Source organism: Rana temporaria, chromosome 2 (genome assembly GCF_905171775.1).
Source record: "Rana temporaria chromosome 2, aRanTem1.1, whole genome shotgun sequence".
Classification (NCBI taxonomy): Eukaryota; Metazoa; Chordata; class Amphibia; order Anura; family Ranidae; genus Rana; species Rana temporaria.
Genome location: NC_053490.1, coordinates 101281658 through 101305006, shown reverse-complemented (window position 1 = coordinate 101305006; position 23349 = coordinate 101281658). Strand labels below are relative to the sequence as shown.

At 40.0% G+C, this 23349-nt stretch overlaps 1 protein-coding gene across 1 annotated transcript; it reads left to right on the top strand.

Annotated features, from left to right (window-relative positions):
* The first annotated feature begins 1852 nt into the window (after window positions 1-1852).
* On the top strand, window positions 1853-16886 carry LOC120929297 (keratin, type II cytoskeletal cochleal-like). Its single transcript, XM_040340624.1, has 10 exons — window positions 1853-2385; window positions 2481-2701; window positions 2913-2973; window positions 6101-6196; window positions 8444-8608; window positions 10209-10334; window positions 11270-11490; window positions 13933-13967; window positions 16280-16369; window positions 16466-16886. The coding sequence occupies exons 1-10, from the start codon at window positions 1894-1896 to the stop codon at window positions 16609-16611; spliced, it is 1653 nt and encodes a 550-aa protein (XP_040196558.1). The 5' UTR covers window positions 1853-1893; the 3' UTR covers window positions 16612-16886.
* Window positions 16887-23349: the final 6463 nt, after the last annotated feature.

Genomic DNA, 23349 nt, shown 5'->3' with positions numbered 1-23349 from the left:
CAGCCAAGCAAAAGTCTTGAACAGGAAAACACAGCAGAGAGTATCTGGATATGTTGACTAGCAAAGGCACAGGAGATCTAATCCAGGGAGTTTAAGTAGCCAGTCGAGCTGGCTGACGAGCAGGATATGGTCATCAGGTAAGTCACCATGGAATGATGAGTGCCTGAAATTAACTGACACCTGCACAGCCTGAGCTCTGAGAAGGGAGGGCTGAGCCCAGCCCTGAAACATGCAAATAGACCTCAGCTTGTAGATTACAGTAATCATCTATGGGGAACTTTATCAAATGCTTTTGCAAAATCCATATATACCACATCCACAGGCCTCCCCCTATCTAGATGGCAGCTCACTTACTTCTAGAATGTTAACAGATTGGTCTGGTAAGAACGTCCCTTTGTAAACCCATGCTGGTTACTACTAATGATACTGTTATCTTCAGAAAATTATTGGATATAGTCACTTATCATCCCCTCCAATAAGTTACCTACTATTGATGTTAGGCTGACTGGCCTGTAGTTTCCAGGAATATGTCTCTGCCCTTTTTTGAGTATTCCTACCACATTGGCTTTTCTTTAATCAGCTGGTACCAATCTTGTCAGTATGCTTGCTGTCCAGAAAGATTAGGTATAATGGTCTGGCTATAACCTGACTGAGTTCTTTGGGGACTCTTGAGTATAAGCCATCTGGTCCCGGGGATTTATTTGTGTTAAGCTTATCTAGTCTTTTCTTGACTCCAACCTCTGTTAGCCTTATATTTCATTTTCATGACACAATCAGACATTGGAGAGTGAAAAATTTGCAGTAAAGATATGAATGGTGTTTTCTGGCATGTCATACAAAAACACAGAACTAATGCTGAAATGCACCTTTAAAAATGTTTGCAACAATTAGTCTATATTGATTGATATAACCAAGTTCATACAGATGCAAAATACTTCCTGTGTACCTTCTCCCTGTTATTGTCTATTAATGTTTCTGCTTGGATCTCACCTTGGTATAAACATACGCAGTAAGATAGTTTTTCAGAATTATCAGTATTGCATGTATTGTATGGAAATTTGCACTCATGTGTACACTATAAATTGTACCACCTGTGTAAAATATTTCTTTCCACATACTAGACAAAGTAGATTGTGTCTAGTGTTGCACAAACGACAGTCAACATATTAAAATAATATAGCTTGGTGGAACAGGATGATTGTCTGCAGTAATGATGGAATTCTAACATTTATTACAATAGGAATGAGGAAATGCCAAAAATTCATTATACACTAAAATCTTCCCTACAGGGTAGATTTTGTGTAGGGAGAGGTGCAAGTTACATCCTCTTATAATTATAACCTCTGCTTAATAGTTTCATAATTACAATTTTTATACCAGCTTTAATTTTTGTCACAAGAGAGCTAATGATTTGTGAGGCAACCCTTATTTGAAAACTTATGAGCTTGCGAGCCAATTTTCCTAAATTTTACTTTGTGAGACGAATATTAATAAAATTGTCTTAACATTCTCTTATAAATTAAGGCATCATTTATAACTTCATAAAAATAGTCAAAGTGTTTGTTTGAAATGTATTTGCAACTTTTATTCAGAAACTTGTTAAGTGGACTAATTTAAAGATAACAATCCAAATTACATTAAATTGGATCATATAAACAAAGCAATTTATATGTTCACAATCTCATTATGAGATTTAAATTTATACATATATTTATTCTAAAAATAAAGACTGCCCGGTGTCAGATCTGCCAAGCCCAAAACCAAGCCCATGACTGTGGCTAAGTTATGAAGATTTTCACAAGAACCAAGCCCTTTTAAAAAATATAAAAAGCTGATTCTGGTCCTTCACAGGACTTAAGTTTAGCCTTCTCTTCCATCTGCATCTGATCTTACATGCATTCATCTGCAAGAACCACAATGAGCCAAAGCCAACAGTCATGTGTGACCAAGCCTGGAAAGGCTGGTGCTGGACGTTCATGTGGAGCTCGGAGCTTTAGTAGTTGCTCAACTGGTGGTGGGTATGGCAGACTCAACTTCTCTTCATCTTCTCTGATACGATCTGGAGGGCCTCAGAGTTACTCTGTGCACCTTGGTGGTGGAAGTGGTAAATATGGCACCAACAGTCTTTACTGCTTAGGAGGAAGCAAACGGATTTCCATAGCTACTGGCACCAATAGGGGAATAAGCACAGTGGGAAAAGGATTAAGCTTCAGTGGTGAATGTTATCCTATTTGTCCACCTGGAGGTATCCAAAATGTTACTGTCAACCAAATCCTCCTTCATCCAGTAAAAGTTGATATTGATCCAAACATCCAGAGAGTCAAAGCACAAGAAAGGGAGCAAATTAAATCTCTCAACAACAAATTTGCATGCTTCATAGACAAGGTAAGTTAAATGCGCTCAAATGTTCTGTAAAATTATTGACTAAAAATGTTATATAGTTTTCCTTACTGACTGTTTAGTCCTTACAACTGTTTTAGGTCAGATTCCTTGAGCAACAGAATAAAATTCTGGAAACAAAATGGAAGTTTTTGCAAGAACAAAGTAAAAAACGGGCCAACATGAAAGACTGCATCAAACCATTATTTGAGGCGTACATTAGCAGTCTGCAAAGACAACTGGATACCACTAAGAATGAAAAATGTCGTCTTGACGGAGATCTGAGAAACATGCAGGATGTTGTCGAAGATTTTAAGGCTAAGTAGGTGAAACTAAATTCATCTTTCTTATCCTGCATCTGTAAATAATATTATTTATCATATAACCTGAATAGAATCAACTACAATATTAATACAAATTGACTAAATTATTGGGGTTTTAAAAAAATATGATCTAAAATATATTCAGTATTATATGTGTCAAATAGTTCAATATGGTAATTACTAAGAACTTATGTTTACCTTTGTTTACAGATATGAAGAAGAGATTAACAAACGTGCCTGTGCTGAAAATGAATTTGTATCATTGAAAAAGGTATATTTCATAAAAGTGGCTGAATTCCTATTATTGTATCTTAAATATTGGGTTTTATTATATTTAATTTTTCAAATTTGACTAACCTAAATAAAATCCTACTATTTTGTATTCATCCATTTTGGGTTAATTCTAAAAGTACGTGAACTGTTGGTATTTTATTGAGAAGTACAACAACATGGTAATCAAATTCTCTCTGAAGAAGATCAATTTGTCTAAGTGGAAATGTACCTGACAGCAAAAATACATTTATTTTATCAATCCAGCTAAATTAAGTTTTTTTCCTCCCATTAATTTAATGTGTGAAAAATCCTTCTCAATACTGTGTTCAGTTGGATTATTTTACATTTACATAAGTGTAATATTTAAATATACAGCACCAAAACTGTTTGACGTCTCCCTCCTGATGTACTGCTAGCATAGTTCAATTTTAAACATTAAATTCAAACTCTTGGTGGACTAGACATAGACACACAGATTAAATACTTATATGGGGGATATGTTTTCTGCCATAGGACTTGTGTTTCTGTCAATCCGATAGAGGCCTGATTTTTCTGTGCTACATTTAAAGTGTATATTACCCCTAACATTTCCTATTCCTGATATGTGCCTGCTGTACCATGTAATTGCATGAAATAGTTCCTGCTTATTTTGCATTACTTCCTTTGTGAATCACCTATTGATCCTGTCAGTCGCCCTGCTTTCCTATTTCAAACTGACCAGGGAGCGCATCCATCCCAACATGGTCAGTTTTCTTCTTTGCATTCTACTAGGGAGCACAGTCTGCCTGCACTCTGATGGTCAGACTTCGCTGGTTTACATATACTTTAAGTTACACTTACAGATCTTGTCCCTCCATCAACCAGTTATTGGACAATGAAATGAGAAGCAGCAGACTAATGTGCTTGTCTCGCTACCACTTTGCTATCTCATCCTATCTATTGTTAGGAAATAAGCATTACAGAACAGTTGTTTGGCTCCATGTGCTACTTCTTCCTGCCCCAGTCTGAGCTCTGTTGTACAGAGGATTGCAAGAAATAGAGAAAATTCTGATGTTTCCACTGCTTAGAATAATATAATAAGGATAACTAAACCCAATAACAAAAAAAATAATATATTGCAATGTATGATACTTAGATATAGTGGCATTAAAGGGTAAGTTCACCTTTACAGAAAATCTTTAAGGTGAACTTCCCCATCCCCCCAGTCCCGCTGTACCTGAAGCCAGCGATCACCCGCTAGGAGACATCGGATCGCCGCTTCACCGGTCCGGGGATTTGAAATCTTCCACTGCTTAATCTCCTAAATGTAAAGGTACGTATAGGAGGCATTCTAATTGGTCCATGTGACGTAGCCGACCAATCAGAACCCGCCTAGCCTGTCTAGTCAGTGGGGGGGAGAAGAAGAGAGAAAGCCATGGGGATTTCAAATCCCTGGACTGGTGAAGCAGCGACCCAATGTCTCATAGCCGGTGATCGCTTCAGGTACAGCGGGATCGGGTGGGATTGGGAGGGGGTCCAGTGTAAGTTCACCTTCACCTACACTTTAAGTTTATTAATTTTTTTTAAGCTAGGAGCATTTTCAGCAAGTACAAAAAATACTTGTTGATCTTGCCAAAAATGCGGTATCCCTGTAGTATCCTTGTCACTTCTTGTGAGCTGCACCAAAGAATACCTTCCTTCCTTCCTAGCTATCTTTGGCAAATTACCAATTGCCCCCCTCCTCCATGTAATGGAGATGAAGAAATACAGACATACTTGTAGTCCATATGAGGAGAGCAGCCTAGAGTGACAACCATGACTCACTCCATAAATATAGTGAAGAAGTGACGTAGCCACCCAGGGAAGTGTGTTATTCACACTAGTACCAAGTGAAAATGATATAAAAAAAGCCTGGAAAAATAAAACAATTGCAACCACCACACCAGTGTCTAGTAAGCTGCAATATCTTACATATTTGGTTTTGAGCTTAGATACACTTTAATGAATAAAGTGCTGCAATAATATATGCCATTTATATCTTCCTGGGATGCAGTCTCAATGTTTGTTTCCTAGAAATATACCAAACACTTTAGGAATGGATTTAGTTTAATTCAATATTTAGTACATTTGAAGCCTTTTCCAAATCATTGTCATTCACAAAATGAATCCAGATGATTGGTTTGTAGGTATTCTAAAGAGCATTCAAAGTATACCTCCAACCCAAGTTTGTTTTATAGTTCTGGATATAATAGTGAAGAGTTAAAATTGCTGACAAGTCTCTATTTTTGTGATCCCTTTGGGGAGATTTTCCCTCACTTCCTGCCCCTGTAATACCTATGCGATAGTTAGGCGAGGTTGTCACCAGGACAATAAGTCAAAAACAGCAACTACAACATTGTCAGTAACTCTACTAAAAATGTGGTAAGATTTTTGTCTGAGCCCTCGTGGAGAAATTTCCCTTCACTGAGTTTTATTTTTATACCAGCACCGCCAACTAAGCTCTTGACTTTGCTCCCCCTATACTATATTGTTGACTTACAGCTTATATAGGGTTGAAGCGTCTCTCTCCACCCTCATGTGATAGTACAGAGAGCATGAGCTCCAAACACCAGTACTGTCATGTGAAATGGGATTATTGGACAGTTTTCTTGAATACCATTATCTGTAATGAGTGGCAAAGTTCTAAAATTAAGGGGAGTATGTGCTGCTAATAGGGTTGCATTAAAGGAAGCTGTTGCTGGGTCCTGCAAAACCAAACACGGGGGTTGCTCTAAAGTAAACCTGCCCTGAGAGTTGACCTCTTGGTTTGTATGCTAGCAGCCCAGATATCTGTGACTTGTAATGCAAACCAACCTGGAACACACATGTAGGTTAGAAAGTCAGAGTGAATTGAGAACTACTGACTTGCATGAGATTGGACTATGGCATTGTTACAAGTTTCATGTTGTCTCAGTACAGAATTCCTTTCATAAACCAGGACAATGTTTTTTCTTATAGTTTTATGGAATCTTCCCATTATGCCTGCATATTGTTTTGCCTGAATATGTGCTTTTCTGTTATATATATAAAAAAACAACGGTTAGGTTCTTTAGCATAGGACTATTTGTTTTAAATACCTTTAACATGCTTTCATTCTTTTTCTTAAGGATGTTGATATCGTGTACATGCAAAAGACTGATCTGGATGGCAAGCAAGATGCCTTGGTGGATGAGCTAAATTTCCTGAAGACTTTGTTTGATACGGTATTACACATTATTTAAATTATTAACTGTTATTAAAGTGCTGATTTATCAATGGGTGGGCTGGATTGGCTAAGAGAAAAGATAAACCCCTATTTCAGTGCTTACACAACAATTGCATTGTGTTTGCTTGTAAAATTTTACGATAGCAATTAATTGTAGGGTGTATATGTTTGTTTAATCCCTTAAACCATTTGCGTGTAAGCCCATGAAAAATAAAGGCTTTAGGCAAATAGAAAGTGATGCAATAGAACATGCTGTGATTGTGGCATATAGGTCAAGATAGTATAAACATTGTGGGAAGCTAATTCTAATTGTTTAGGACGTCATTTTATATTCACCAAATTTCCCAATGTAAACTACAGACTGCCCATGGAGGACAATGTATGCACATTGTTATACACATTGTTATAAAAGGTGAACAGATTTTTGGGTCATTTTAATTTATGACATCTATATTATTGCCCCTGCCCTTTTAGAGCTTGCTGGAAAGTTTGTAGAAAGGATCCTCTATTGGTAGGCAAATTCTTGTCTTCCTCTTTAAATCCTCTGGTCTAGTTTGCTGGGATTTATGTATTAATGAGTCTCTTTGCCAGGTTGGCACACAATATTGCTCTCCCTGGTAAATTGTTAATCTTTCATTTCACGTTCTGAAGCCTGTAGCTGGTCATATGTTTTTTTTTTCTGGCACATAATAAGGGCCTGTCATGTCACAATAGAGAGAATTTCGAATCAGCTGTATGGTTTAAGAGAAAGATGCTTGTTGTTTGTCTGCCTTCATGTTGTAAAGCGCCACGCAAATTGTCGGCGCTATATAAATCCTGCATAATAATAATAATAATATTACAGCAAATTGTTTGCCCAAGACTGTTGCAGATTGGAAGAGTCTGTCCTTTTAGAGAGCTAAAAAAAAAATTGAAAGAAGCCATGCAGATAATCTAAAGAGAGAATGTTATTAAGCAAGAAATTGCACAGTGTTAAAGCAGTCTTAAATTATATCTAAAACCAGCATTGAGGTGCACAGCCTATGGCATTAGGGTGTGCACCCCAGAGCACACAATATATCAGTAGAGCAGTGGGTGGTGTCAGTAAAGCAGAGATTGGTGTCAGTAGTTTTTATTTTTATAATGTTGTTGTTTTAATAATTTTTTACAATATTATTTTTTTTCTATTTTTTTTAGGAGCACTGTTGGGGGTCCTTGGTAAAATAGACTCCTGATTTTCCACTTTTGCGACAGAGCTTCCCCAGTCCCTTTCTCTGCTGCCTCAGCTGCACTGGGCAGTGAACTAACGGGAAGTCTTCTGTTCTGAGAGGCATCCTGTTCATTCACAAACTGTGTTCGTTCAGAAAAGGATGGGGCTGGTAAATGAAATATTTACCATCCCCTTCCCCGTTCTCAATCCAGAAACATCCTACGCAGCAGCCGGCAGGAGAGGAAGGAAGCTGGTAGCACTGCAGGGAGAGATGGGGCATCAGGAAGCAGGGGAAATCGGCACTGCACAGGGTGATTAGGGTGTACCTAGGCACACCTGGCACACCCTATGCGCACACCTATGAAAACCAGAAAAAAATAATATATTACAGCTAATGAGTCCCCAGATGTGATAGCTGGTTCAATTTTTTTACAGCTATGTACATTTTCTTCAAGTACAGGCATTATCTGTCAAATCCAGTGTTCTTGTTACTTTTTGTACACTGAACTGATATCTCAAACATTATTAGCTTTCCCAGACATATTCTGTGAGCTACAAATCAAATTTCCTCTACATATAAAGGAGAGTATAAGAGTGGGAGTGGTTTATTGGCCTTGTCAGCAGAGTAGCCTAGGGTGACAATGCTGATCATCCATACGTATGGTGATCATTGTTACCGTAAGACGGCAAAGTCTGTCTTTGACAGAATTATCAGGTGAACATAAAGGAAAAACTGCCTGAAAAAAGGAAACTAATGCAGCCACCAAACCTAGGTGGTAAGCTGCAATCTATATCATGTTTGTTTTTGGATTTAGGCCCTAACCCTCCCATACTCTACTAAGAAATACCTATTTTTCTTGTCCATGCTTTAAGAGGCCTTTAACACATTGTAAGTTCTTGTATCAGTTATCAGTTCAAGTACGGTAGGTCCGGTTTCTCTTTCATGTGCTCCTGTACTAATGGAAATTTTGAGAAATAATGGGCTGTTGGGGGACATTGTTACCCAGAACATTAAGCTAGGCCTTTTTTACATGTTGTTATACTTGCTCATTACAGGAATTGGCTGCTATGGAAGAACGAATTTCCAACACCAATGTTGTCTTGACTATGGACAACAACCGAGAATTGGATTTGGATGGAGTAATTGCTGAGGCTAAATGTCAGTATGAGGAAATTGCAGCCAAGAGCAGAGCAGAGGCTGAAGCCAACTATTCTAGACAAGTAAGTAATCAGCAACAAATATGCTCATGCCTATGATGGGAAATAACAACTGCGCTACACATATTAGGTATCACAGAGCATGCCAAAGAAATATCAATAATTCTAGGCCATTGTTCATGGTTAGCGTATAAATATATGACCTATAAATGCTTTTTAAAAGTCGCCTTTTGACAATTTCGGGTACCAAAGTATTTCGCTATTTTTTGGTATCTATTTACTTGACACAACGCCATAGTTTATATTTTGCCTAAAGATACAAGGGTTGATTTATTAAATGCCAATAGACTGTACATTTTGCAAAGCGCAATTGCACTCTGTCAGTGCAGTTGCTCCAGATCTTAGTAAATGAGGTAAAGCTCCACTTTGCAAAGAATACCCAATCACATACAAGGTAAATAAAAAACGGAATCTTTGCTTGATCGGATGATGGAAGTCAGCAAAGCTTCCACTCATTTACTAAGCTTTGGAGCAACTGAACTTGCAGAGTGCAACTGTACTTTGCAAAGTGTTCAATCTTTTTGCCTTTAGTAAATCAACCCCACGGTGTGTTTGCATGCACTAAAAGTAATTTTAGTGTATTTTTTACTGAAAAATAAGTGTTTGGTAAATGTGTGCTAATATCAAGGGACCTAAAATATTGTAACTACCAACATTTCATTGTCCAGGGTCTTTGCTTTCAGAAAATATCATATTCGGCAGTCTTAACTAATCTTCAGCCCTAAAACGTGCATTTTAAAGCAGTAGTTTTTTTTAACCTGTGAGGTAATGTCATAATGTGCTAGTATGCATACTAGCACAATATGTGAAACTTACCTTAGAAAAAATATGTGTAAACAAGAGTACTAATGCGCTACCAAAAGTGTTAAAAAAATATATATATAATACTAATAATAAAGTGCTTTAATGAGGGCGTAAACAGCAGCTGACTTCTGTAGTGTATTCAGCACCCAGATTTTTTTTTAAAGTAATTAGAACAAGACCTTAGAACAAAGCCCTCCAGCAGAGCGCTGTCACCATTGGAGGTGGTTCCAGGCAGCCAGCTGTGATGACATCACTCCCAAGCATTTGCGCAGGAGCCACCGCTTACAGCACAGGACTCTGAATGAACAGCTGTTTCTTCTTAGCACATGTGTTGGTGAGGGTCACAAGCTCCATGTTCAGATGTTATCAGTGCACCCAAATGGATGATTTCCAATTACATTCTGCCCATATGACTATACAGGTAGAATACACAGAATAAATATGCCCCAAAGGAAAAATAAAAAACTTACAGAGGTCTCAAACTCTACTAAGAAAGATCTTTGTTTCCTGTCCATGTGCCCTCACTTCCTGTCTCATTGTGTGCCGTCACCGGAGCAGGAAGTGGTCTGGGTAATGAAACACACAACAATAAAGTCCTGACAAACATTATAAACTTTTTCCACTCTATCCCGAACAAACAAACAAAAAAATTTAGTCTGCAGTTTCTTATTACATTTAATTGATGCAGTAGAATAATTTGTGTTGTGACAAGTTAATCGTATGATCGATAATACATTTGAATTTTTGCTGTGTTGATAAATATTACACAAATACCAAATTATCTGCACATCCCTGACAGTACCAGCAGCTCAAAGACACAGCGGGGGTTCATGGGGATAATCTGCGCAATCAGAAAAATGAGATCCAGGATCTGAACAGCATGGTAAAGAGAATACATGGAGAAATCGAATGTGTAAGGAAACAGGTAAGACCTTTCCTACTGTGCACAGTATGTTCTCATCTTGGTTCCTGTTACTGATGATAGGGTCCTTACAGGGGAGGGGGCAGTTTTTGGGCATGCATCTATTGTTAGATCAGCCATGTCTATATTATTTAATTAGGTAATAATTATTTAACATTTCACATCTCACAAGGCTGCTCAACTGAACTTCAGGCAGATATGAAATGTAGTTTAATTTGATGTGTATTGGTTTAAAATTAGCATAGGAACCTGAATCTGCCTTTGCATCAGTCTCCAGCAATCCCCCCCTCAAAGCAGCACTCGCATCCCTCTGAGCCATCTAAGGCTAAGTTCACTTTTGTTCACTTTTTTTTTTTATACCAGCTCCCTATGTACCAATATAGCATTGATGTACTTTTTTTGCAAAAATAAAACAGCTTTCCATTTATTCTACCCACAGTTAACTCACCTGCTCCATGGCTGTTTAAAAATCCTTATGCATCACTTCCTTACTGCCTTAGTTCCTGAATAGACTCTAGATGACACAGGAAGTAGTTAACCAGTTGAGATCATTAGCACACACCCTGCATCATCCATCCTCAGCTGGTCAACTCCTTCCCGTGTCATGACCTAAAGTCTGTTCAGGAAGTAAGACAGAAGTAATGGAGCAGGGTTTGGTTTTTTTTCAACACACATCAGTGTGCTCCTGCTTCTTCAATGTCTAGGCATAGGTTGCTGTGGTGGGTCTTGGGCTGGATTCTATATCTGTAATGTATTTTGCAGGTAGCTCCAGGACTTTGTTGTGCTTTCTAACAGGGGGCCCTAAGGATCCCCGAATCCCAAGTCTGAATGATTAAATAGGTTAAGCAGCTTACCTTTTTAAACTTAGCACATATGTTTTTTTTTCTAACAGCTTCAGAGCTATGCTCACTCCTTAATGTATCATTTTATTCCTGCAGATTTGTGCACTAGAGACAGCAATTAATGATGCTGAAGGGCGCGGGGATGTTGCTTTGAAAGATGCCAAAAATAAATTATGTGAACTGGAAGCTGCTCTGCAGAAAGCCAAAGAAGATCTTGCAGTTCAGCTACGTGACTACCAGGAACTGCTTAATGTAAAAATGGCCCTGGACCTTGAGATTGCAACCTACAGGACTCTTCTGGAGGGTGAAGAAAGCAGGTAGGTGCTATAAAATAAGTGGCCCAGAAAAAAAAGCATCATACATCTAAAAGCAAATGTATCCTGTACTACTTAAGCAAGCTTTATTAGTGTATTATTTACAATATGAGTCTAATTTACTAGTGTCTTTAAAGCAGACCTTTCATTAAAGTATATGTAAACCCTCACCTTGTAAATCAACCCATTTCATTTAAAATATAAATAAAATAGCAAAACATGTGTTTTTATAAGTGATCACATAACCTCTGTACTCAGCTCCATAAGGATCTTAGAGAGCTGAGGGAGGCGAAGCAGCAGCACCCTGATCTTCCCTCTGAATGGGTGTACGGGGGGGGGGGGGTGGGGTGGGTGTCAGCACCAGTCCGCTCATTGGAGGAGAGCAGGCTGAGTTCCCCACACAATCAGCAGGCTGACTACATTGTGCTCTCAAGACTAGTTACATAGTTCGTTAGTCAGGTTGAAAAAAGACACAAGTCCATCCAGTTCAACCACAAAAAAAAATAAACAAACAAAATAAAAGACACAGTACAATCCCATACACCTAACTCCATACCCACAGTTGATCCAGAGGAAGGCAAAAAAAACAGCAGAGCATGATCCAATTTGCTACAGCAGGGGAAAAAATTCCTTCCTGATCCCCCGAGAAGCAATCGGATTTACCCTGGATCAACTTTACCTACAAATCTTAGTACTCAGTTATATTCTGTATATTTAGGAAAGAATCCAGGCATTTCTTAAAGCAATCTACTGAGCTGGCCAGAACCACGTCTGGAGGGAGTCTGTTCCACATTTTCACAGCTCTTACTGTGAAAAAACCTTTCCGTATTTGGAGGTGAAATCTCTTTTTCTTAAAGAGTGCCCCCTTGTCCTCAGTAGTGAATAACTCAACACCAAGTTCACTGTATGGACCTCTTATATACTAGTGTGGTCAGTTTTTAATAGGTAAGCAGAGGGACTGCCAGGATCACCAGGTATTTCACACAAAATAATTAATACAATGAGAGCAGGATACTTTTCCATACAACAGGTATATAACAAAAATATGAAATTCTGGTTTGACATATTCTTTAAGGAAATCTCCTTAAGATTCATATCAAATTATAATATGAAGCCATGGATGGTATTTTGCTATGTATTCTTATTCTAAATGGGTAAAAGAAGTGGGAGGTGTCACTTTTTTTTACCTTCAATTTAGGTGAAAGTAAGGTTTTGCAGCTCTGTTTCCCCCATTCGTATGGTCTTCCTATAGCATGCCACCCTTAAGTGTGCCTTCACCATTTCTCCCTCTTCAGTACTTCATCCCTGTACTGTGCCTCACCTCCACATGCAGCGCCCACTTGTTTCATCTCTCCTTATTATGATCCTTTATGTTCTGTGCCTCACCTCCAGCACCCATGTGCTACTGGTTTTCTCCACCTCCAGCATTTCCCGCATACTTTGGTTTGGGCATTATAGTCTTGGTCTGATAAAAATGTCTCTGATCTGCAGTTATAGCTAATGCCAGAGTACTAGGTATAATCCTAGAACCTGGCCTTTCAGCCTCAAATCCAATCACTGTCTAAATTTTGTTAACTTCATCTCCATAATATTTCCAAAATATGACACTACATAACCAACGAAACCATCAATTTCCTTGTCCCTTTTGCCTTGACTATTGCAACTCCCTCCTCATTGACCTACATCTACACAGGCTATCCGCTACCCCCCTCTTCATTTTATCATGAAAGCCCAATAAACATAAATCAAAACCAAAACAACAACATACAGAGCTATTCACAACTCTGCCCCGAGCCAGTCACCAATATTCACTAACCACTTTCAAAATATAATCCAAATCTTCCTCTCTGCTCCTCTCAAGACCTCCTTCTCTATAGCTCCCATGTCTGCTTCTCCCGTGTTTGCACCCAGGACTTATCCAGTGCCACCATCCATTGGAACTCTTTACCCCAATCTATTTGGCTATCTCCTACTCTGTCCCTTCCCCCCTAAAATTTTACTTTTGCCATCAGTTCATCTCTCCCAGTTAACACCTTTTTGTACCCCTCACTTGCCCATCACTATCAGATAGTAAGCTTTCATAAGCTGGGCCTTCTCAACCCTCTTGTATATAATTTAATATTTTCGCTTCATTTTGTAAACCACTGCACAAACTGTTAGTGCTATATAAATGCTGAAAAATAATAACAGTAATAATAGTAATAATAAATGAGGGCTTGTTCCTATTTTATTTCAGTATGCACAGGGCTGGGTAGGGTGGGACTATTTTATAATTTTCACTCTTAGAGCTGTATTTCCAAAAATAGCTATCTTTTAGTGCACAAGAGTTGCAATAATGATCATTTGCAAAACCTTGTTGTTAATAAAAACCGATTTTATTCATGAATTAGCTCTAGTGGAGACTTTATAGTAATCTATAGTACTAACACTGTTTATTTATTGCAGAATGCATGGCGAAGTTGACAACAACGTTACAATCTGTAAGTTTCACTTTAAAACAAATATATACTCTAAAATCTTTAAAGTGGTTGTAAACTGTGACAGACTCACCCAGGACAGAGGCTTTTGGAGGGGACTGAATGCTAGCCTCCTGCCTTGCGATCATGGGCCCTGGCATTTGGGGGAACGATGCTCTTTGTGAGCTGTATGCCTGGGGACCCTATATATGCCATAATAGAGTGACTGATTCATACTGTTGGGACATACAGTGTAAGGAGATGCTAATGTCATCATCTCCAGCCATCTGTCTGTTTTCCGTGCAAATTGGCCTGCTATTGTGTGAGGATGTTCTGTGTTTACATTTATGATAATGTGTATTGTATAGCAGGTGAGCGAGGAGAAGTGACGTCTACCCTGAAAGGTCATATCTATGAGTCACCTCGGCTGTCTAAATGATTTAGTTAATTAGCTAATTTTAATGTATGTTCTGGTTACCTCTTTAACTGTATATAAGACTGGCATTTTGGTTCTAATAAACACTCCATGTTCAGCAGACAAACAAGTCTCGTCTCGTTGTGTGCTTGTGAGCAGCTGGAATATCGGATATCTATATCCAGACTGATAGGAAGCGGTAAATGACGGAAGCACTCAAGCGGAGTGTGGGGCGTTCCATGACATAAACGTTCGTGTTTTTTCACCTTAATGCATCTTATGCATTAAGGTGAAAAAACACCTTGCAGTCACCGCCCCCCCCCCCCTCGTTTTACTTACCTGAGCTCCGAATTTCCGTCTTGTTGGCTCTTCATTGGATAGCCATTGGCTTCTGCTGCTGTCAATCAAATCCAATGACGCGGCCACCAGGGGGCGGGGCCGAGTCATACAATTGGCAGCTATGGACGTCGATTGTGTGGCACGGGAGCAAGCCCACAAGCTAAACCCCTTGGGAGAGAGCTTCCCAGAGGGGGTAAGCTCATGCGGGGAGGAGCCGTGAGAGCCGCCATGGGACCCCAGAAGAGGATGAGGCCACTCTGTGCAAAACTAACTGCACAGTGGAGGTAAGTATGACATGTTTGTTATTTAAAAAAAATAAAAATAAAGCTTTAGTACTACTTTAAAGCCAAACTCCAGGCACAAGCATTTTAACTGATATATTTATCAATAACCGCATTGGATATAAATCCACTATGTGTGCTCCAGACCCCTTTGTATACCCATATGTTATCATTTAAAGGTAGCAGTGACATCATCATTGTGCTGCATATAACCTGTGCAGAGAGCAGGGCTGTGAGAGGGATCCAGCAGGCCTTACTCACTACAGGCTGCCTGAAAGAGGTTCACACCTCTCCAGCTATCCCACAATGACACATTCCCTGTTGATGGAAACACAGGTGCTGGCTCTGCAATTATCTTCAAGGAAAAAAAGGAAATGCTTGACGGCCACACTCCAATACAACACCTTTATTTAAATCCATTAAAATCCATATGGTCACAAGAGGTACAGGAACAGAATGGCTGACGCGTTTCACACCACTTGTAGGCACTTACTCATAGATAGTACACTACAGGCTGCCTCCAAAGAATTATGAGAGGGAGTGGATACAAGACCAGTAACCTTGCAGAAGTAGAGAGAACAGCAGTAATTGGTCTTTTTTGAGGGAATCTCCTGCACAAAGGCCAAGTTTAATGCTTGATTACTGAGTTGAGTTGAGTGGCATCTTGATATAGCACGGTCATTTACCCCGTAGGATACCGACGCACTTGACTAGGACCAATTTAGACGGGAGCCACTTAACTTACCAGCATGTCTTTAGACTGCACTGAACTGATCTTAAATAAATACATAAAGCATGTAAAAATCGAAGTAGAAAATACTCAGTCCTCTTGTAATGAGACAATATCTGCTTATCCTGGAGTTTAGCTTAAAACCTAAACTTTTAAAAATGTATTTTTGGATAGAATGTAAGAGGTTAAAAACCTCTTTCTGTTCTATATTGTTGTGTGTGTATCACTGATGGGAAGTTCCAGTCTCTCTTTGTGTCCTGGTGTCCACTGTCACTGGTGCAGAAAGTAGGATAATCCAAAGCTTTACATTTACAAAAGGGAAATCTTCCAATATACACACTTTCTTTCATGATAACTGTTCAGAAAGGGATTACCCTTATTTTGAAGAGTTTTCCTTTTACTTCCTATTATGTCTACAAGACCTTCTTTGAGATTGTCTTTTTAACTACAAATATTGAATTAGGAAACTTTTTTGGATTACCATGTTTCCAGTAAAAAATGGCTTTAACTTCATTATCTTGGTGTGAACTATGAACTTTTCATTAACATTGGGTCTGATTTTCCTTTGCAGCTGTCTTTAGCAGCGCTGGAAAGGTGGCCAGTTCTGGTGTGAGCTGTGGAACAGGATCCTGCAGTTTCCCGAGGAGCAGTGCAGGAGGAGGTAGTAATGCAGCGTGATCTGCTGTGGCCTTTTCTAAAAATTTCAATTTCTGCCACTTTTATCTGTCTGTATTTTTCACTATTTGTATCTTAACAGCTGTATATAACAACATCATGAAGGCGAGCAATTCTGATGCTTCTGGGTGTGGAACAGGAAAATGCAACATCAACAGCAAAGCAGCTTGTAACACAGGAGGGATTGCAGTACTTGCTTCAACTGCTTTCAGCAAGAAGAACTATTAAGGGAATATAAAAACCTTTAGTATCAGTGCCAACATTTTACACTGAAAGCTATTTTCTTACTGAAAACTACTTTGCATAAAGCTTTGATAATAACTAAGGGGGATATTTGTATTTGGTATTGTTTTCTGTTCTTTAGCCTTGGCAAACTAAAGCAACATAATAATCACTTGATGATAGCATGTCCTTCATCTCGCACTATATAACATTACTGTACTGGCATGTACTGTATCTTGTAACTGTGTATCTATAATTCAATAAACTGCATATTAAATTCATTACTTTATTTCTTTTTATGTTTAAATACAGCTACATATGTTGGGTTGTTAACAGTGTCCTGGAGATTTTATAGATAGGCAACTTCTATCCTCAAATTGATTAGTGGTTCCCAATTACTAATACCTACTGCAGTAGGGAACAGACACAAAAAGAATACACTCAACATCTTTCCAAAATACCTGTTCTGTTTTATTTTACGCAATTGAAGGCTTTTATACACAGGATGATGTAGGTATCATATTAATATTACAATTGTACGTTTAAGGTAACAAGGGGCGTAACATAGGCAGGCTAATTCTAATCAGGACTCGAAGAATGCAAACATGTAATAAAAACATTATTAGTGCCATGTGCACAGTGAGTGCAGTGTGCAATACATACACAATAGAATACAATAATATACAGAATGTACAAATTTCCTTTTTTGATCAATATTTTGATCATTAACTATACCTGCTATCACCTTCAACCTGGAACCTCCACACGCTTAGGTGGAGGTAGCCCCGACCAAAGAGGCAAACTCCATTGTGGAGAATATAATAGCTGGGAGTAGCTTATTTCTTGCAAAATTACTTTTCATTGTGAGAAACAAATGATTAAAAAACAAATATATATATATATATATATATATATATATATATATATATATATATATATATATATATATATATATATATATATCTTTTCATGTGACAACACCTAACACAGCCATTAATGTCCAAATCGGGCCGAATTAGCCATATCTCTCCCTGGTGTCATGTGACTCATTAGTATAACATGGTGTGAATGGGGAGCAGGTGTGTTAAATTTGGTGTTATCACTCTCACTCTTTCATACTGGTCACTGAAAGTTCAACGTGGCACCTAATGGCAAAGAACTCTCTGAGGATCTAGAAAAAATAGTTGCTCTACATAAAGATGGCCTAGGCTATAAGAAGATTGCCAAGACTCTGAAACTGAGCTTCAGCACCGTGGCCAAGACCATACAGCAGTTTAACAGGACAGGTTTTAATCAGAACAGGCCTCTCCATGGTCGACCAAAGACCTTGAGTGCATGTGCTTAGCGTCATATACAGAGGTTGTCTTTGGGAAATAGACGTATGAGTGCTGCCAGCATTGCTGCAGAGGTTGAAGGGGTGAGGGGTCAGCCTTTCAGTGCTCAGACCATATGCCGCAGACTGCATCAAATTGGTCTGCATGGCTGTCGTCCCAGAAAGAAGCGTCTTCTAAAGATGATGCACAAGAAAACCCACAAACAGTTTGCTGAAGACAAGCAGACTAAGGACATGGATTACTGGAACCATATTCTGTGGTCTGATGAGACCAAGATAAACTTATTTGGTTCAGATGGTGTCAAGCAAGTGTGGCGGCAACAAGGTGAGGAGTACTAAGACAAGTGTGTCTTGCCTAAAGTCAAGTATGGTGGGGGAAGTGTCATAGTCTGGAGCTGCATGAGTGTTGCCGGCACTCAGTTCATTGATGGAACCATGAATGCCAACATGTACTGTGACATACTGAAGCAGAGCATGATCCCCTCCCTTCGGAGACTGGGCCGCAGGGCAGTATTCCAACATGATAATGACCCCAAACACACCTCCAAGACAACCACTGCCTTGCTAATGAAGTTGAGGGTAAAGGTGATGGACTGGCTAAGCATGTTTCCAGACCTAAACCCTATTAAGCATCTGTGGGGCGTCCTCAAACGGAAGGTGGAGGAGCGAAAGGTCTCTAAGGCTCCGTACACACGACCGAACACAGTTTCAGCAGACATGTTCGGTCTTGTGTACGGCCGACCGGACAGGTTTCCAGCGGACATTTGTCCAGCCGACCGTTTTCCAGCTGACAACTGTTTCTTAGCATGCTAAGAAACATGTCCGCTGGAAGCCTGTCCGTCGGACATGTTCGGTCGTCTGTACAGACTCACCGTACATGTCCGCTCGGCCGCCATCCCTCGCATGCGTCTAAGTGATTCGACGCATGCGTGGAAGCATTGACCTTCCAGGGCCGTGCACGTTGCCGCGTAATCGTTGCGGCGATGGCGCGGCCACGTCACCGCGTATCGTGTACGCGCGGATTTCTGTCTGATGGTGTGTACAACCATCAGACAGAAATCTTCGGGCGGACATGTCCGCTGAAAACGGTCCGGCGGACTGATTTCAGCGGACAGTCCGTCCGTGTGTACGAGGCCTTACATCCACCAGCTCTGTGATGTCATCATGAAGGAGTGAAAGAGGACTCCAGTGGCAACCTGTGAAGGCAGTGCTTTAAAATAAGGGTCGCATCACAATATATTGACACTTTGGGCCCATTTGGACATCTTCACTTAGGGGTGTACTTACTTTTATTGCCAGCGGTTTAGACATTAATGGCTGTGTGTTGAGTAATTTTGAGGGGACAGCAAATTTACACTGTTATACAAGCTGTACATTTGCTACTTTATACAGTATCAAAGTGTAGATTCTTCAGTGTTTTCACATGAAAACATACAGTCCTGATCAAAAGTTTAAGACCGTTCGAAAAATGGCAAAAAATCATATTTTACATTGTTGGATCTTAACAAGGTTCCAAGTAGAGCTTCAACATGCAACAAGAAGAAATGAGAGTGAGACAAAACATTTTTTGAGCATTCAATTAATTGAAAATAATGATTAAACTGAAACAGGCTGTTTTTCAGCTGATCAAAAGTTTAGAACCACATGCCTTTAACCACTTAAGCCCCGGCAGCTAAATGCCCAGGCCAGGTTTTGCGATTCGGCACTGCGTCGCTTTAACAGACAATTGCGTGGTCGTGCGACGTGGCTCCCAAACAAAATTGATGTCCTTTTTTTCCCACAAATAGAGCTTTCTTTTGGTGGTATTTGATCACCTCTGCGGTTTTTATTTTTTGCGCTATAAACAAAAATAGAGCGACAATTTTGAAAAAAATGCAATATTTTTTACTTTTTGCTATAATAAATATCCCCCAAAAACATATATATATATAAAAAAAAAAATGTCCTCAGTTTAGGCCGATACGTATTCTTCTACCTATTTTTGGTAAAAAAATCGCAATAAGCGTTTATCGATTGGTTTGTCCAAAATTTATAGCGTTTACAAAATAGGGGATAGTTTTATTATTTTTTTCTTTACTACTAATGGCGGCGATCAGCGATTTTTTTTCGTGACTGCGACATTATGGCGGACACTTCGGACAATTTTGACACATTTTTGGGACCATTGTCATTTTCACAGCAAAAAAGTGCATTTAAATTGCATTGTTTATTGTGAAAATGTATTGTGAAAATGACAGTTGCAGTTTGGGAGTTAACCACAGGGGGCGCTGAAGGAGTTAGGGCTCACCTAGTGTGTGTTTACAACTGTAGGGGGGTGTGGCTGTAGGTCTGACGTCATCGATCGAGTCTCCCTATAAAAGGGATAACTCGATCGATGCAGCCGCCACAGTGAAGCACGGCTCTCCCCGTTCTTCAGCTTCGGGGACCAATCGCGGGAGCTTGGGACCGGCGCCCGCGACCCACGGCTGGACAATAGCACAGCACGTACCTGTAAAAATTGTAAAAATGTAAAAATTTAACCTTGATGGTCCTGATGGTTTCCAACGTTACTGGCATGACAAGCAGATCCCACCTGAGATGTTTTCTACGTGCCACAGTGGAGGGGGCGCCATAATGGTCTGGGGTGCTTTTTCCTTCAGTGGAACAATGGAGCTTCAGGGAGTGCATGGGCGTCAAACGGCCGCTGGCTATGTTCAGATGTTGCAGAGAGCATTCCTCATGACTGAGGGCCCTTGTCTGTGGTAACGACTGGGTTTTTCAACAGGGCAATGCTACAGTACACAATGCCCGCAGGACAAGGGAATACAATTGAGAACCTTTGGGGATGGATGGCAAGGGAAGTTTACAAAAATGGACAACAGTTCCAGACAGTAGATCGCCTTTGTGCGGCTGTCTTCACCACTTGGAGAAATGTTCCCACTCGCCTCATGGAAACGCTTGCATCAAGCATGCCAAAATGAATTTTTGAAGTGATCAACAATAACGGCGGAGCTACTCATTACTGAGTTCATGTTTGGAAGTTGGATTTCTGTTTTGGGGGGGGGGTTAGGTTTTTTTTGGAGGTGTGGTCCTAAACTTTTGATCAGCTGAAAAACAGCCTGTTTCAGTTTATTTGTTATTTTCAATTAATTGAATGCTCAAAAAATGTTTTGCCTAAGGCCCCGTACACACGACCAGTTTACTCGGCAGAATTCAGCTTCCGACCGAGTTTCTGGCTGAATTCTGCCGAGAAACCCGGCCATGTGTACAATTTCGCAGAGGAAGCCGACGAGGAGCTCGACGAGGAAATAGAGAACATGTTCTCTATTTCCTCGTTGTTCTATGGGAGCTCTCGGCCCGCCGAGCTCCTCGGCGGCTTCAGGGCTGAACTGGCCGAGGAACTCGATGTGTTTGGCACGTCGAGTTCCTCGGCCGTGTGTACAGGGCCTCACTCTCATTTCTTATTGTTGCATGTTGAAGCTCTACTTGGAACCTTGTTAAGATCCAACAATGTAAAATATGATTTTTTGCCATTTTTCAAGTGGTCTTAAACTTTTGATCAGGACTGTATAATAAAATATTTACAAAAATGTGGGGGTTGTACTCACTGTTGTGAGATACCGTGCTTCCTAACCGGAGCATTTTTTACAATTTGGCATTGCGTCGCTTTAACTGACAATTGTGTGGTCGTGCAATGCTGTACCCAAACAAAATTTGCGTCTTTTTTTCCCATATATAGAGCTTCCTTTTAGTGGTATTTGATCACTTTTTTTGCGCTACAGTATAAACAAAAGAAGAGCCATTTTTGAAAAAATATATATATTTTTTACTTTTTGCTATAATAAATATCCCCCCAATTTAAAAAAAATTGTGTGTGCCCTCAATGCGTTCTAACTGTATGAGGATAGGATTGACTAGAAGAGGAGACATATAGTTTTTCCTACTTAGTAGGAACAAACAATATGTCTCCTCTTCCCTGAGGGGCAAAACAGAGTGGGGCAAAGAGGGGGGGGGGCTGGCGGTGATCCACAAGACTCACCTCTCGATCACCAAACCAGTCCTTCAAAACTCGCTTCCATTCATGGAAACCCTCACTCTGCAGCTCAAACAAATCCACAAGATATGGTCCATATGCTACTTTGCTATAGACCACCAGGCCCAAAAACGCACCTTCTCACGTCGTTGACGGAATTCATCTCCACATATACCCTAAACATCAAACACCTTTTGGTGCTTGGGGATTTCAACCTCTGGGCCAACTCCTCGCTGGACCCCGTAGCCGACGCCTGCATTGACCATCTGGAAGTATTAGGTCTGCAGCAACTAATACAAGGCCCCACTCATGCCTCAGGCCATACGCTCAATCTCATTTTCAAACAAGATTTGGAAATTGACGTCCTGGGAAATGAGCCACAACCATGGAAAGATCACCATGCCATCAAATTCACAATCACTAAAAACGGCAGCCCAAAAAAACCGGTGACAACTCACTGGACTAGATCTCAGAAGAAGCTCCACTCGGAACTCTTCAAAACAACACTAGGGAACAAAATAAAAACAACCCAACAAAAACAAACAGCCACAGAAACACTTGACGCCATCAACAAGGCGCTACTACAGTCAGCTGACTTAGTAGCACAAAAACGCAAAACTTGCATCCGGAAAAACAACTCTAGCTGGTTTAATGACCAGCTGACGTTGCTAAAGCAAGAGGGTAGAAGAGCAGAAGCTGCATGGAAAAGGTGCTCTTCAGATAAATCCACACCATTTACAAGATAATAACAAAGAAATATCACAAAGAAATCTTCACGGCCAAAAAAAATCATTTCTCCAACATCATCGCAAATGCCCTTAACCGCCCCCGAGAACTCTTCAAGCTGGTCACTCAGACTATGAATCCAGCTTGTTTAGAGGCCCCCAATTCTGATTCACAAGAATTTTGCAACAAATTATCGGATTATTTCATTAATAAAATTGAAAAAATCTGTGAAAGTATTCAGCAAAATGGAACCGTCACCAACTCCCCCCCACAAACCTAATATCCACATAAATCTGCCGCAATCACCAAAATTCACTCTAAAAAACATTTCCATCAATGCCACTAAAAACATCATCGGGACTCTGCGTAATAGCACAGCACCCAATGATATCATCCCCACTAAACTGCTGAAAGAAAGTGCCGATATACTGGCACCAGCTATCACGCAGCTCATAAACCAATCATTCAAGGAGGGCATGGTGCCCACCTTGCTGAAACAAGGTACAATAAAACCAATTCTAAAAAAAACTACCCTCGACCCCAAAGACCCAAACAACCGGAGGCCCATAACAGCTCTAAATGTCTTCTCCAATGTAATGGAGAAAGTAGTTGTACAACAGCTGCAACTGCATTTAGACACCCATAAATTACTCGATCTGTTTCAATCAGGCTT